At 49.0% G+C, this 14,856-nt stretch overlaps 2 protein-coding genes across 2 annotated transcripts in view; both read right to left on the reverse strand.

Moving 5' to 3' along the window:
• LOC134021968 (NACHT, LRR and PYD domains-containing protein 12-like) overlaps positions 1–14,856 on the reverse strand; it is a 248,064-nt gene that overhangs the window by 118,258 nt on the left and 114,950 nt on the right.
• Positions 793–3,899, reverse strand: LOC134021972 (uncharacterized). The gene is made up of 3 exons (XM_062463103.1): positions 1,373–3,899; positions 1,068–1,143; positions 793–944 (listed from the first exon to the last, which is right to left on the reverse strand). The coding sequence occupies exons 1-3, from the start codon at positions 3,857–3,859 to the stop codon at positions 796–798; spliced, it is 2,712 nt and encodes a 903-aa protein (XP_062319087.1). The 5' UTR covers positions 3,860–3,899; the 3' UTR covers positions 793–795.

The raw sequence follows: 14,856 nt of genomic DNA on the forward strand, positions 1-14,856 counted from the left end.
CGAGAGGCAGGAAACCAGAACAAACATCCCACATCAGCCTCCTGGAGATCCTCCAGGCCGTGTGTCCAAGTGTCCTTGAGCAAGACACTGGACCCCAAGCTGCTCCCGATGAACAGGCTAGCCTTGCATGGCAGCTCTGTCGCAGTGGGTGTGTATGAATGGGTGAATGAGAGGCATAATGTAAAGTGCTGTGGGTGCCGGGATGGGCGGCTGTGGCTCAGAGGGTAGAGAGAGAGTTCTATCCCCAAATCCTCCAGGCAGGCACGTGCACAGATAGACCCCTAGTGGTGCTCAAGCACCTGCCCTTTTGCCCTGGATGAGAAAAGTGCCCCTTCTGCTGGAGCCCAATTTTTTCTTCATTCATCAATATTTAGGAATAAAAATTACTCTGTCATCAATTCCCCCCAAATGTGTTTTGATATCTGACGGGGCATTTATTTGAGTTCTTGTGAGAATTTCGCCCTGAAATGCTCCGCGGCGCTCACAAGCCCCCGCCGCGCCCCTCCCTCCTCCTCCTCCACTTAGTGCTCATGCAGTGCTTAGCGCCAGGCCAAACGACTGCAGCTTACTTCTTCTCTGACCCGCAGTATCAGACAAACAGGTAATGACGGTGTTTGTGCAATCCCCCGACGTTGTTTGGTGATGAATTAACCACAACATTAGCGCTGCTGAAAACATTATGTCGCAACTGGTCCGACGTTTCCTCCTCTCCCCTCCTCCCCCCCTTAGACACACCCTCCTCTCCCCCTTAGACACATCCTCTCCTCCACCACCCTCTTAAATCAGTAGGCCGTCCTACTGGCTCCCAGACATCTCGAATGTCTTGGCGATGGACTTTCGAAGCGCACGGAACATTCGTACGTGTAGAGGACGTCTAGGGGGCTCCTGCTTGGTCTCGTGGTCCTTCGACAGCTCCAGATTGGCAGGCGAACCACACTTAGTCCCTGTGACAAGACAACATTTTAAATTGGTGAATTTGAAGTTAGGCTCTGTCAGATTTGAATTAGCCAAATCTACAGGATCACTTTGTGATTCATTAAGGATGACAAGCCGTGGTGGTCGCTCACCAGGTGTGACGTGAGAGCTGGGGGGAAGCTCCTCCTGGGCTGAGGGCTTCTTGGGCTCCGTCTTTCTCTTCAGGAACTGCAGGGGAAAACACAGAACATGCTGGAATCTATGGAAACTATGACAAGACCTCTCAGTCCACCAAAGCATCAGGATTAAGAACCACAAAAGCCACTCAGTCCCAACACTGCCTCTTCATTCTATACATGCTCCATTACATGAATAACCAACCCATGGTCATTCATTCTGTACTCATACGATATACTATAAGCTCTGCTCTATAAGTTCTATTACATAAATAACCCACCTTGTTCTTGAAGAGCTTGGCTTTCTTCGGCAGGCTCCACCACTTCAAGCCCTTCTTGGCCTTTCTCGTCTCTCCTGCAGAGGTCGACGCTGTCCCAGCATCCATGATGACCGCTGCAGGGCTGAGCTCACCGAGATCTTCCCCAGGACACGGAGCTGCAGCAGCAGACTCACACAGAGTGTCCATCACTCTCTCCGTCAGGATCCTGACCGTGCGGTCCAGGGTCTCCTGGCAGGCCAGGCTGGAGGTCGAGGGAAGGTTCAGCTCAAGGCTCTTCTGCAGCTGACTCTTAACCGAGCTCTCAGCAAAGCTGTGGATGAGCTCCTGTCTGGAGGGCATCGGGGGGCTTTCTGGCAGCATCAGCTCTGACGTGCATCTGGTGGAGCTCACGGGGCTCTGAAGATGCAGGCCGGTGGTGGCTGTCTGCCGGCGGAGCCGACGGACGTTGGCGAGCAGACTCTCTGAGGCGGTCTTGATCTGGAGCGCGTCCAATCCGGCGGAGTCCAGTCCTACGGCGGCGTTGGAGACTGTTGGACCCTCTTCGTCCTCACATAACTGGCTGAGATTCTCCAGTATGGAGTCCAAGAGGGCACAGGTCAGGAGGCCGTCCTCACTCCTCTTCAGTTCAGCACTGGAGCACTCTGAAGCGGCTACTTCTGCTCTCATGGCACCGAGAATCACCCCAAGGGTCCTCTTGGTCCAAGAGATGGACGCCTTCGGAGGGACGATCTCAGATACACGTTCTTCAAGAGCCGACAGCTTGTCTGCAGCTTTCTGCAGGGTCCTCAGTGTGCTGTCATAAAGCTGCTGGCTGGAGGAGTGGACCTGCTCCCAGAACTTCATGCCACCAGATCTCGCCTTTGCTGAGGCCTTGTGCTGCTCAACCACCTCATGGAGATCGTCTAGGATCGCACCAAGCAGGTTCTCGCAGTTCTCAGAGGAGACCAGCAGAGATGGACGCTCTGAGCTCTCTGGATTGGCCGCATGAGGTGAGCCACGAGGGGTCGCCGGCTGGCGAGAGAGCTTCTGAGTCGCTCTCCTCAAGGCCTGCTGGAACACATCTTTCCCTTTGGTCGCGTACTCTTTTATGATGGTTCCCACTCGCGTGTCATGAGCCAGGCTCTGCCCGGCTGCGGGTGGGCCCTCTGGACGTAAGAAAATCAAGGTCTCCAGGACCTCGGTGGTTCTGTGTCCACTCCCTGGCAGGAGGGAGTCAACAAACAAGGAGCGGTAGATGTGGGAAAAGGACATCTCCGGACGCCTTAGGATCAGCGAATGATCCAGGATGGCTGAGATGCCTTCGACGAGCTCATCGATTTCCAATTCCTCTACGGCCTTGTTTAGACAGGCCAACATCTGTTCGTTGGCCAGCTGCTGTAGTTTGGTCAAGCCTTCGTTCTTCACGCTCTCCCGATAGCAGAACTCACTACTTATGGCTCTGCAGGCTGCTGTCACCGTGTCGACAGACCGGATCAACAGAAGCCTGATGAGAGACGGGGGCAAACTTTCCAGAGACGTCTCGTTCATCAAAGAGACGCTCTCGTCCGCCGTCACATCTCCCATCCTGGAAGAGCTCACCAGGGGGGTCAGTTTGGCCGCTGCCTTGCAGACCATCTTCTTGACTTGAGAGGAAACATCCAATGCGTCCCATCCTGTGAGGGAGGAGCTGTTCCCTGCTCTGGATGATGAAGACTGGCTGTCCAGTAACTCAACAGCACTCTTCACGGATTCAATGATCCCATCGACCAGGTCACTGGCCAGGGAATGTCCAGAGCCACGGCTCCCCAGATAAGGGATCATGAGCAAATCCTCAGTTCTTGATTGGCTGGATGGCGATGTGGACGAGCGCTCCTTCCTACACGGCCCAAACTGCTCCTCCAGCTTCTGCTCCACAGCCTGGACAACGTTGGTCCTCGACATGGTGGTCAGGAGCTCTCCGAGGGACCTTCCAGAAGACAGACTGCTGCTCCCTGACCTCCTCAGCAGCGGTAGAGTCTGCACGTCGGCACAGACAGCAGAGAGGAAGTAGCTCACAGAGGAAAAGGTAACAGGCCCTTGAGCTTCTTCTTGGATTGCGGCCCTGGCTGCTAAGACGTTGCCGATGACCGGCACGATCACCTCAGCTGCCACAGAGCCCAGACTGGCTTTGGCCTCCACCTGCAGATCCGGAGAGGGGGTTCCACTCTGTCTGCTGAGCGCCACCTGGCTTTCTGTGTCAGCCTGCAGCATGGAGGACACTTTGGTCAGCATCTCCTGGGATAGCAGCCCAGCAGCTGATCTGCTGCAGGTCTGGGCGCCTGGAACATCTCGGCTGGCGTCCAAGTCGAGCAGCAGGTCTGGCAGCCTGTCGTTGTTGATCAGCTGCAACACCGCTCTGATCACAGAGATGGGCAGCTTGGTGCGGCTCGACAGGGCTGAGGAGCAGGCTGTCTTCATCGCCCTCTGGCTGGCAGACGTGGTGCTGCTGCTGGCTGTGCCGGGGGGCATTCTCTCCACTCCACTGACGCCCTGGGAAGTGGACGCAACCTCCAGGTCTTCCAGCTGGTCTTTTGACCCAGTAGCGGGTACTGAAGGAGGGGGCAGATCCGAGGGCTCGACCAGGTCCATGTCCTCCAAACTTAGAGGCCTCACGGTCAACACCCTGATGAAGGTCCCCTTGTCTCCAGACAGACTCCCCTCTCTTCCCTCGTTCACCCCGGGCTGAGATGAGTCTTTCTTATCTTTGTCCATGTCTCTTCCTCAGAGACTGCCTCAGGTCACACTTGCTGTTGCAGTCCGATTTGAGAGAGAGGCTTTCACACCTGACCCCTGAAAAGGCAGACTTTTCCAAAGAACACAGAGAATGTAATTACTTTTTCAGAATAATCTAATATCTACCTACATATCTACATGAGAACATTGTCTTGGAAATTTAAACCCTAATGAAAAAGTTGTTACAACTTGTAAGGTGCAAAACATTCAGACCATTTACTTACAAAAATATTTCTGTGTTCCAATACGAATTTGTCAAGGTGAAAGCGTCGCAGAGATCCAAATCCTTCTCCAAGAAAATGTTCACGTAAAACTGAGCACAGTGATCAGAACGGCCTTTTGTAGTTTATTTGATGAATTATGTCATAATACAGCAAACGTCATCAAACAGCAGACAGCACAATTTGAAGATAGCTCTATTTACTTTTCCAAAGAACACAGAATAGGCTACAATAACTTTTTCAGATTAATGTATAAACTACCTTCATATCTACCAGAGAATATCGTCTTTTAAATTGAAACCTTACAACTTTAAAAAGTCCCCATATCTCCTAGGTGCAAAACAATCTGAACACTTACTTACATTACAATATTGCTGTTTTCCAATACAAATTCTTCAAGGTGAAAGCGTCGTAGAGATCCAAATCCTTTTCCAAGAAAACTTTCTATAAGAAATGAGAGCAGTGATCAGAACGGCCTTTTATAGTTTATTTGATGAATTACGTCATAATACAGTAAACGTCATCAAACAGCAGATGGCGCTCTTTACACGCGGTCTGTTAAGAGTCCAGGCCGTGCACGGTCTGTTATCAGTGTTAAACAGGGGCGAACATTTAATTGTAAATGAACTGTTTTAAATCACGTTTTGAAAAGTGAAAATGTGTACCCCCCACCACACATTTTGTTTCAAGAAAAATATATTTAACAGCGGTATCCACTGTTATATAGATTCTAAAAAGCTGTCCCGCACCCACATTTGAAAATAAACCGATGACGTTGGTGTTCCATATTGCCTTATTTAATTATGATTTGCCCATTTACACGAATCAGGTTTATTTCGACTGGATATCATTCACAGACGCTTCACCTTTACACATTAGGAGGCAATAGGGTGATTTCAGGTAATGTGGGACACTTTTTGCTAGAGGCTCCAGTAGACTTACAAAAAAGCTGTTAACTCACCCCAGTGGTGTTTCTGTAAATGGTTTTAGGGCTTAGGAACATTTTCATGTTGGAATGAAATGGGAATACACAGTATTTTAGGAGCTACTGAAGGATTCAAAGTCTTTGTGTCTATTCCAATATGTAATGATGGTATTCAATGACACAAATCTGTGTTCTAGAAAGAGTAGTCTGGAGTCGCAGAGGTCCGATAATATCAGCTTTAATGCAGCAGTTGGAAATCAACAAGTACAGAGCTCTGGGGTTGTCTACGTTTCCCTACCCGCAACAGAGTTTGGGCTGGTTCACGAAGTCCAACTGGCTATCTTTCCCTGCCCCAGCATATCATATATACAATGCAATTGAAAACACAAGTATCAAAAAAGGGTTGAGCTTGTTCTCTCGTGCATCAGGGAGTTGTTCTTGCCTACGCGTCCCACCTGCTCGGGTGCCGTCTCCACCCAGTTTCAAGGTTGTTTCTGAAAATGAAGAGATAGAGACACAAAGAACAGCCTGCTTCACACACCCAGTGTGAGACCCAATGTTTAAGCTTGAGCACACTTCTAAGTTTCATAAGACATAACTTTAATAAGCACAATACATAACTTTAAGACATGCATCCTTCATAAATCCTGTTGTTATATTCACTCGTGCACAGTGCCCGTGATGCATTCAGTGATTAAAATGCCACACATATTAATAACTGGGATTATAGTTAGTGCTGTGCCTGATATGCAGCTGGTGATTACAGTTCTAGAATATGTGTTATAATGTATTATACATTCTTTAATCCCTCTTTTGATCTCTGAAAACACCAGAGATCAATCAACATAGCCCAGACCAACCACCGCCTCCTCTTCCTGGTCAGCCAGCCCCAGCAACGGCATTTGGAACCCCTTCGTCGGGTTCTCCACAGCCGAGACAATGATCCTGTTACACAGGGACCTGATACATGGGATACAACAACACCCACACAGAGCAAACATGCACAACATACCAAATATGGAGAGAAAGACAGAGACAATCATAGTCTTCCAACGACCAAAAGTGTTATTTCGCCAATCGTTGAGGGGATTCTGAATTCCAGAATTGTTGTGCATTTCTTTGGATAATGTACGCAAGCCTTCTAAGGCCCTAGTCACCGATCCATCCGGGGCAGTATTATTGGGGATAAATGTACAACAGGCTTCACCAAACATCGCGCAGACCCCCCCTTTCTCAGCTAATAGCATGTCTAGCGCCAAACGGTTTTGAACAGCCATAAGTGAGGTGGCAGAGAGTTGCTCTGCCAGTCCTTCTACCGCATCCCTAGTCAGATTCGCCAGTCGCAAGACATTGTAGTTGACATATTTAATACGGTCTACGTTTTTGTTTGGGGTGATGGGAAACAGAGCACTCAACAAAGGTATGTTTTCGAAACCTGCGGCGATTTGGTCAGCCAATTTAAATTCGTCGGGAACCCCCCGGGGAATTCCAATAGAGTCTATGTAGGTAAGGCCATCCTTGGTTAGATCAAAATTGGTGCTCCTGCGCTGCCTAGCGGATACTGTATTACTTTGTTTATGACCTAGGAAGAAAACCGGTGTTGCCAGGCGAACGAGTGCACATCGACCCCACCATCCTATTGGTAGCCTGGGCAACAGAGAACCTCCCCCACAGGACCAATATAAATCCGCGCGTGCCCAGGACAGGGTGTATTTAATGATGTTCATGGTATAAGTTTTGTTACACCTGTCCCTAGGGATTGTCCCCACCGCCCGAGTGGCACTAGCAGAACTGTTACGGGAGAAGCAAATCAGTAGGTGAGGCCCCGGCCTAAATGGTGGAGGACGGGTGTAATTAGATATGGGTGGGAAGATCTTACTGAGCTGACTACAATTGCGAGACTCTATCCCGGACAGTAGTTCTATCATGCATCTAAACCCTGGTTTGTCTGTTTGTGGTAAAGGGGGTGCCGGTTCACTGTATAAAATGGGGCGCCCAACCACCTGGGGCCCAACCACCCCAGCCACAGGTTCTGCCCCACTCCTCCGGTAGCCAACATGATAACGTCTGAGGTACTAAGTTGGGAGTAGTCGACAGAGTGGATACCAGTCATTTGATGTATTAAAATTGGTTTAGTAGTGGAGTTGTCCGGTCGAGTAACGGGATCAAGTATATTAATTGTAAGAAATTCGTAGAAAATAGCAAACGGTTCACTGGCCCTCCTGGCCCTTCTCCACCAACTCCTGCAACGTACGACTGGGTTCTGGAGCAGCAGAACACATGCTCCAGTGGTACCACGTACTTCCTTTCCCCAGCACCCTTAGGGCGTGCGAGGTTCTCTCGATTACCTTGAATGGTCCTGTCCACCGAGGTTCTGTCCACTTTCTCTTAATGGCTTTCACCCACACCCAGTCAGCAGTGAAGGCCTTGACTGGATCCTGTGCTGTCCCCCGTTTCTCCTGTACCTGTTTGGAGAAGGATGATACCAGAGCAGACAGCTGATCATAGTATGGTTGATGCGCCAACTCACCCTCCGCCTCCAGTAGGTCCAGCCCAGCTCCCGGTCCCGGAAACTGTCGCCCCGTCAGAAGTTCATATGGGGTGAATCCCGTAGAGGTGTTCACTGAACTCCTGATGGCTGCTAGGGCAATAGGGAGAGCATCTACCCAATTCATGTTAGTTGTTGCACAGATTTTGGCCAACTTGCATTTCAGATTTCGATTCATGCGTTCAACCTTTCCCTGTGACTGGGGATGATACACTGCCCCAAACGCGTGCACCAACCCCAGACTTTGTTCTACCAATTGGAGATGTTTGTTTTTGAAGTGTGACCCATTGTCTGACCTGATTCGTTTAGGGAACCCATGGAACGGAATATAAGTGCTAGTCAAAAATGTACGTACAGATTTTGCATCCTCATGTTTTGTGGGGACAGCCTCAGGCCATCCTGTGTACCCATCCACCGCTACGAGAAGGTAGCGATGACCACGTACTGAGTTTATCATGTCGGTGTAATCAATGACTATTTCCTGACCTGGGGTTTTTGGTAGTGGAAACATTCCTTGATGTGGTTTCAGAGTTGGTCTTACATTATACTCCTGACACACCCGACATTCAGCCACATAGTTAGCCACCATAGCTGGTAGATGAGGGTGCCACCAATGTGTAAGACGCACCATCATCTCTCTATATCCTGCGTGTTCTAACCCATGACTCTGTTTAAATATGTCCTGTCGCATACCTGCCGGCAGAGCTGGGCGCCCGTCCGGGCCCCTCCATAGAAGGGTCTGACCTTCCACCGCCCCTGTCACCGGACAGGGGGCTTTTTGTGCTCCTCTTTGTCTCCACACCTCTTTTTCCTGTGGGGAGGCGGCCTCTTGAGCCTCGATTACCTGTGTCATCAAATCCGGTTTCATCTCCTGTGAAACCATTATATACATGGGGAGATAACCAGCAGCTTTCTTGGCCGCTTCGTCTGCTGCTTCATTCCCCAGGGCTACCTTAGTTTTAGACCCGTCATGTCCTTTACATTTCATTACTGCGACTTGAGCTGGTTTTAGGACGGCTTTGGCCAATTGTCTCATTTGTTTTTCATGTCTAATGGGTGTACCCGTGGTTGTCAAGAACCCCGCCCGCAGCCACTGACTCAGTTCCACATGGAGTGCGCCCACTACATATGCTGAGTCGGAGAAGATATTTACAGTTTTGCCCTCGGCTCCTTCGAGAGCCTTAATCATGGCTGTTAGTTCAGCCAGCTGTGCTGACTCCTTACCTACCACTCGTCCTGATTTGACTTCTTCAAACCCTTCTCCTGTCTGTCTGACTACTGCCCATGCAGCTTTTAACCCTTCCTCCGGATGTCTGTAACAACACCCATCTGTGAACAGTACCTCTTCTGCTTCTGCCAATGGTGTTGCACTTAGATCCGGTCGGACCTTGACCTCTTTTTGCACCCTGTGTTCACATACATGACTGTCACCTTCTCCCCCTGTCATTTCCTCTGCCATATTGATCCCTTCATGTGTGTATGTTACATTTGGTGCCCCTAATACATTGTCGATCCTGATGCGCCTGTTTGTTGTTAATGTGAACATGTTTGAATTGATGTAGGCCATAACTCCGTGCGACGTCAGTACCGTGATTGGGTGGCCCATGACTATGTGAGCCGATTTTTGAAGTAGTTTTGCTACTCCTGCCGCATGTTTTGTGCATAATGGCTGTCGTTTCTCTGTGTTGTCGAACATTACGCTGAGGTATAGCAGTACTTTCCTGCCGCCCACCCACAGTTACGGAGAGCAGGGGGTCTGCCAGCCCCTGCTCGTTAGGGCTCTTCGGGCCCCCTCATGCATCAGGATAGTCCTCACTCGGGATCCAGTGGTCATCTGGACACCTGACCGGGTACTGCCCCCGCGGTGGACCCCCTCTACCGCCTCTGAACCCTCCCTGTGGAGCGGCTCCGGCAAAAGGTGCTTGATGAAGACCTCGCTGCCCTCGCCCATATCCGGGAGGAGCCTGACCCCCCATCTGAGACTGTCCCTGACCACCGTGTGGACAGTCACGCAGCCAGTGGTCCATCTGTCCGCAGACAAAGCATCCCATGGATCTCCCCGGTCCACCCCTTCCCCTTGCTCTACCCCGACCCCTGTCCTGCCACTGTCCACCAGGGGGCCCCATAAGCCCCTGCTGGTAACTCGGGTGGGGCTGAGACATAGCACCTACAGCTGCTGAATATGTCTGTAGATGATCTAAAGGATATAAATTATCTGCCGGGAGCATGGGAGGACCCGTCACTACCGCCGGATGCTGCTGCACCATCTGAGAATTTGTTTTTCGACGCCTGGCCCGCCGCTTTACGTGCCTCCTCTAGTTGGAGTTTGAGGAGCTGGACCTCTATGTCCTTACCCGCTCCCTTTTCTTTGTCCGCTATAGTTTTAGATTGTTTTAGGTGATGTACCAGGTGGTTTTCCCATACGGCCGGGCGGGCTCCTGCCATGTCTGGGTTTTCAATCATACGCGCTTTAACCTTGTCTGGGCAACCTGTCAAAACCGCCGCTCGATAGACCTGTGTGTGTGACAAAGACAACGAGTTTAGGGACTCTAACCCCTGGAGAGGACTCTAACCTCCCCTTGGACAAAGACAAAACACAAAAACGGTTGATTTCCCACCACTGTTGGTTTGATTAGGTACGATGAAACATAGTAATCGTCTAAATTTGGTTCTCAGTTCCGAATAGCAGTACTTTGAATTAACAGGTGTCTGCTTACCTTTTTTTATGTTGAGGCCTCTGACGATTACGTCTGTCTCCTCGCACCGGTGTATGGGTCTCTCCCCCGATCCGTCGGTCGGGCCGGAACCCTCTGGACTCCCTCTTTTCAGCGTCGGGGTCACCAGTTGAAGGATTCAAAATCTATGTGTCTATTCCAATATGTAATGATGGTATCCAATGACACAAATCTGTGTTCTAGAATATACAACAATGCAACATTGCAAGGGTGTGGCAAGATTCATTTAGTTGTGGGGGTTGACTTATACAATAGGCATAAAGTGTAACTGATGTAAACATAGTGATCTGCAGTCTATGTGCTGGCTAGCTAGTCACGATGCGTTAGCATTTCGTTGGACTAGTGTTAGTGGTCACGCTTACAAGTTTGGAAGCTGGTTCGATGACAGTGAAAGTTGTTATTTACTTGGGAACTTAAGTGCAGTGTGATGCATTGGTATAAAAAATGTGAGAACTGTCGAATTAAATTACTTTTCTAGCATAAACAAAGCATTACTAGATGTCCCACTTTACCTGAAGAATGCTGTCACATAAAACGTTTTTTTTGTTGCTAACAAAGCATTATTTTACACATTTTTGTGTGTTTCAATCCGTGGTTAAACACCATTATGCTGCAATAATTATTAACACTGATTTGCAAGGAATGCAAGAACAGTTACATAGCGAAAACACCTAGACTAACTACTGTAATGTAACCATGCATTCTGGCTATTTTTTCATAAGCTTCCCTTCTAATGCCGACTAACAGCTAGTCTCTAGCTGGCTAGAGTCATTTGCTAAGTAAGGTATGTTGATGTGATATTTGAAACGTATTTAGCTAGCAGTGCACTAGTGGGCCCCTAGTGCAACACAATAGAATGTTCATTAAAATGACATGCTGCTACAGTACTAGGTATTTCAGGACATGCTGCTACAGTACTAGGTATTTCAGGACATGCTGCTACAGTACTAGGTATTTCAGGACATGCTGCTCCTACCGTATTTTTGGTGCAGCGTTTAATCAAGGGCATCGTTTAATCGAAGAAAAACGGTACATTAAACTGTAATTTCATGTGCTCTTGGTGGCCCTCTGGTGGCCACGGGGGCCCTAAGCAGCCGCTTAGTTCGCTTATGCCTTGGGCCGGCCCTGGATCAAATACATAAATAATCACAATAAATATGAACCCGAGGACCAACCAAACCAGCTGATCTGCTGACTGAAGGTTCACCACCACAGAGAACTCTACTGACAGAGTAGCTGACGACATGTGGAAAGGAGACACACAAAGGGGAGGAGACCAACAATAACAAACACAATACTGACAAGCTGGGATACCACAGGTGACTGTGTCACACTGGTGACACATGTTTCCTCCTCTCCTCCTCTCCTCCTCTCCTCCTCCTCTCCTCCTCCCTCCTCCTCTCCTCTTCCTCCCCACCCTCCTCCTTCTCCCCACCATCTTCCTCCCTCCTCCTCCTCCCTACCCTCCTCCTCCCCACCCTCCTCTCCTCCTCTCCTCCTCCCTCCTCCTCTCCTCTTCCTCCCCACCCTCCTCCTTCTCCCCACCCTCTTCCTCCACACCCTCCTCCTCCTCCTCTCCTCCCTTGTTCCCTGCATCTCTCTCCAAAGAGCTCATGGACTCTGGCACATTCCCTGACAGACCTACCCAAACGGGCATGCAGGAATGCACACAAACAAGCACCACACACACACAAGCATGACCACACACACAAACACACACTATGCACAGACACATATACACACACAACTACGCACACACGCAAACACACAACGCACACACATAAATGCACACATACACAAACACACATATGTAGACGCTCATACACACACAAACACTACTATACCTGTCTAATGACTTTTGGATTTCATGTAAACGGCAGTCATTACTTAGTTCAGCTCAACACAGAGATATCAGTTGTTCATGTGGTCTTCATCAACTGTGGACAACTATCTTCATACCTGGGGACATCTGGAACAGACACAACAAAGAACTCAACAGGACATTTAAAAACACACATGGCTTTGAATAGAGGAGTGTCAATGGAAAGGTTGTATGTGATCATGTTTCTCTGCTTCTATGGAGAACTGGAAGGACACAGAGGTAGAGAACTGCTTCCAGAGGAGGATGTCATCCATCAAACGTTCTGTCAGACCTCCATAAAACACAATTCTTCCACCTGTGTCCCAGTAGACGAAGCTGCCCAGGATCACAGGGTGAGAGGAAGAAGAAGAAAAGAAGCTGGAGGACTTTAATCAAGTTAAACTAACGTGTGAGCAGATTGCAGAACACATTGAGGTACAGTACAGTAGGTGTTAGCCAATAGTGTGATCAAAGGGCATTGAATCGATCAGTAAAGATATGTGAATCATCATTGTTAAATGAATAACAAAATGCTAATGTGAGGTCTTCTCTGACTCTAACAGACCCAGACAGTAAACACAGAGAAGCAGATAAAGGAAACGTTCAACAAGCTTCAGCAGTCTCTGAGGAAGAGCAGGTCAGGACTGCAGCTCTGAGGAGAGAGGAGAAAGAGAAGAGGGAGACAATGAAAGAAAAGATTTGAGGAATAAACACAAAGATAGCCTCACTTTCAGACACAGTTGAAGAAGCAGGAGCTTAGGGCAGAGGATGTGTCATTCCTGCAGGTAAGGATGTGTTTTGTGGCAACCAGGGAGCCAAGTAACAGCAGAGAGCCAAGCACCACCGCTGGCAGTGCTCTGGGCAGCTCAGGGGATCCAGGCCTGGTTTGACCGTCCTGCTCCCCAGTCATCCAACAGGAGCTCAGCTGCTCCTCGTTGGCTGACTGGGGAGCGACACAGCATCAAAACTGTCCAGCACAAGACTTGAAAACTGTGTCCTATGCTAACCACCTTTGCTCTTTTCACTGTTGCCAGGCCTAGAGCTATCCTGTACCCTGGTGAGCAGTTTGAGGAACAACATTATTTAACCTGTTTTTGTGTTTTGTTAATAAATGCCCAGTTCTACTCAAGTTGGTCATCTTGGAAAGTCTGGTTTTATGAGGTATACAAGGTATTGCTACACCGTAGCCATGATACAGGTACATGTTTTTCATATCCATGTTTGTGTTTGCATATCTGTGGGTGTGTGTGAACCATATACAGTCTATGGTGTGAACAAATATTGTTTTACCTGAACTCTTAAGTATGCTACTGTAAGATGGGGGTTGGTTATTTGAAAATGGATCAATCTGCATCAAGACCAGACAGAGGATAGAGATGGATTCATTTTAACATCTTTTAATGAGACCAAAACATGACTTCTCTGCAGAACTCTTTAGTGTCCCTCCTTAGAGCAGCAGAACTATGTACTGTTGATGCTTGGCTTGAGGCAGCAGTCACCTGCAGTTCCACCAGCGATCCACTAGGGGGCCACTCATGCACACCTGAAGCACAAACAAGTAGGGAGCAGATTTGCACACCATTGCTAAATGCTGGAACTGTTCATTGTTTTTCATTACGTTTTTTATAGACTGTGAAGTTTATATAGAGCACAACCCCTTTGATCCATGTCATAACATGTCATAACTATTCTACTATTGATTTCACATAATTCCATGTTCCCAGCATAGACTTACTGACACTCCTGTATCAGGGTTGAAATTGCTCACTGAAGAGTCAAGTTGCCACTGCATTTTGGTCACTTAAACCTGCCACAACACAACAGCGCTCTCTCCCCCCTCCCCACAGCAGTGAGTTATCATGGAGGGAGTCAGCAGGAGGAATGTGGTCTCTCTGAGACTCCTGTATCTCCTCCCACCCAGCAGGGAGCCCCTCCTGCCCTGACAACACTGAGCTGACCACTCTGGAGGATCTCTGCCTCCCTGCTCCTCCTCCCTCGGTTTCAAACCTCCTTCCATCTTCTCTCAGCAGTCGGAAGGTAGCAGTGTCTGGTCATGGGGACTGACTGCATGACTGTTTCATATAAAAGCGGAGAATCATAACAACACTGATGCCACATGTCCACACACACACACACACACACACACACACACACACACAACAAAACAACACACTGGCTCACTTGCACACAGCCTTCAACCAAGTTCATCAATCCCATGAACTAGTGTGCTCCATCCCTCTTGGCTAGGGAGTGATGAACGGCCTGATGTGCAGAGGGGAGCCTCTCAAGTACCTGGGCTCTGTCTCTGGGAACCCCTGTGTTTGTCCACCATGACGAGTGTCTCCTCAACACAGAGAGAGGCTCTGGTGGCTCAGCAGAGCGGGGCTGTGACTGGAGCTCTTCTTCTCTGCTCAGGTTCCTCCACAGCTGCATGTCTCTGTCT

Source organism: Osmerus eperlanus, chromosome 6 (genome assembly GCF_963692335.1).
Source record: "Osmerus eperlanus chromosome 6, fOsmEpe2.1, whole genome shotgun sequence".
Classification (NCBI taxonomy): Eukaryota; Metazoa; Chordata; class Actinopteri; order Osmeriformes; family Osmeridae; genus Osmerus; species Osmerus eperlanus.

Coding starts and splice junctions, on each gene's coding strand:
- LOC134021972 (XM_062463103.1), bottom strand. CDS start 3,859: ATGCCCCCCGGCACAGCCAGCAGCAGCACCACGTCTGCCAGCCAGAGG. Junction 1,144..1,372: donor CCAAGCTCTTCAAGAACAAG/GTGGGTTATTTA, acceptor TTTCCCCTGCAG/TTCCTGAAGAGAAAGACGGA. Junction 945..1,067: donor CAGCTCTCACGTCACACCTG/GTGAGCGACCAC, acceptor GTCTTGTCACAG/GGACTAAGTGTGGTTCGCCT.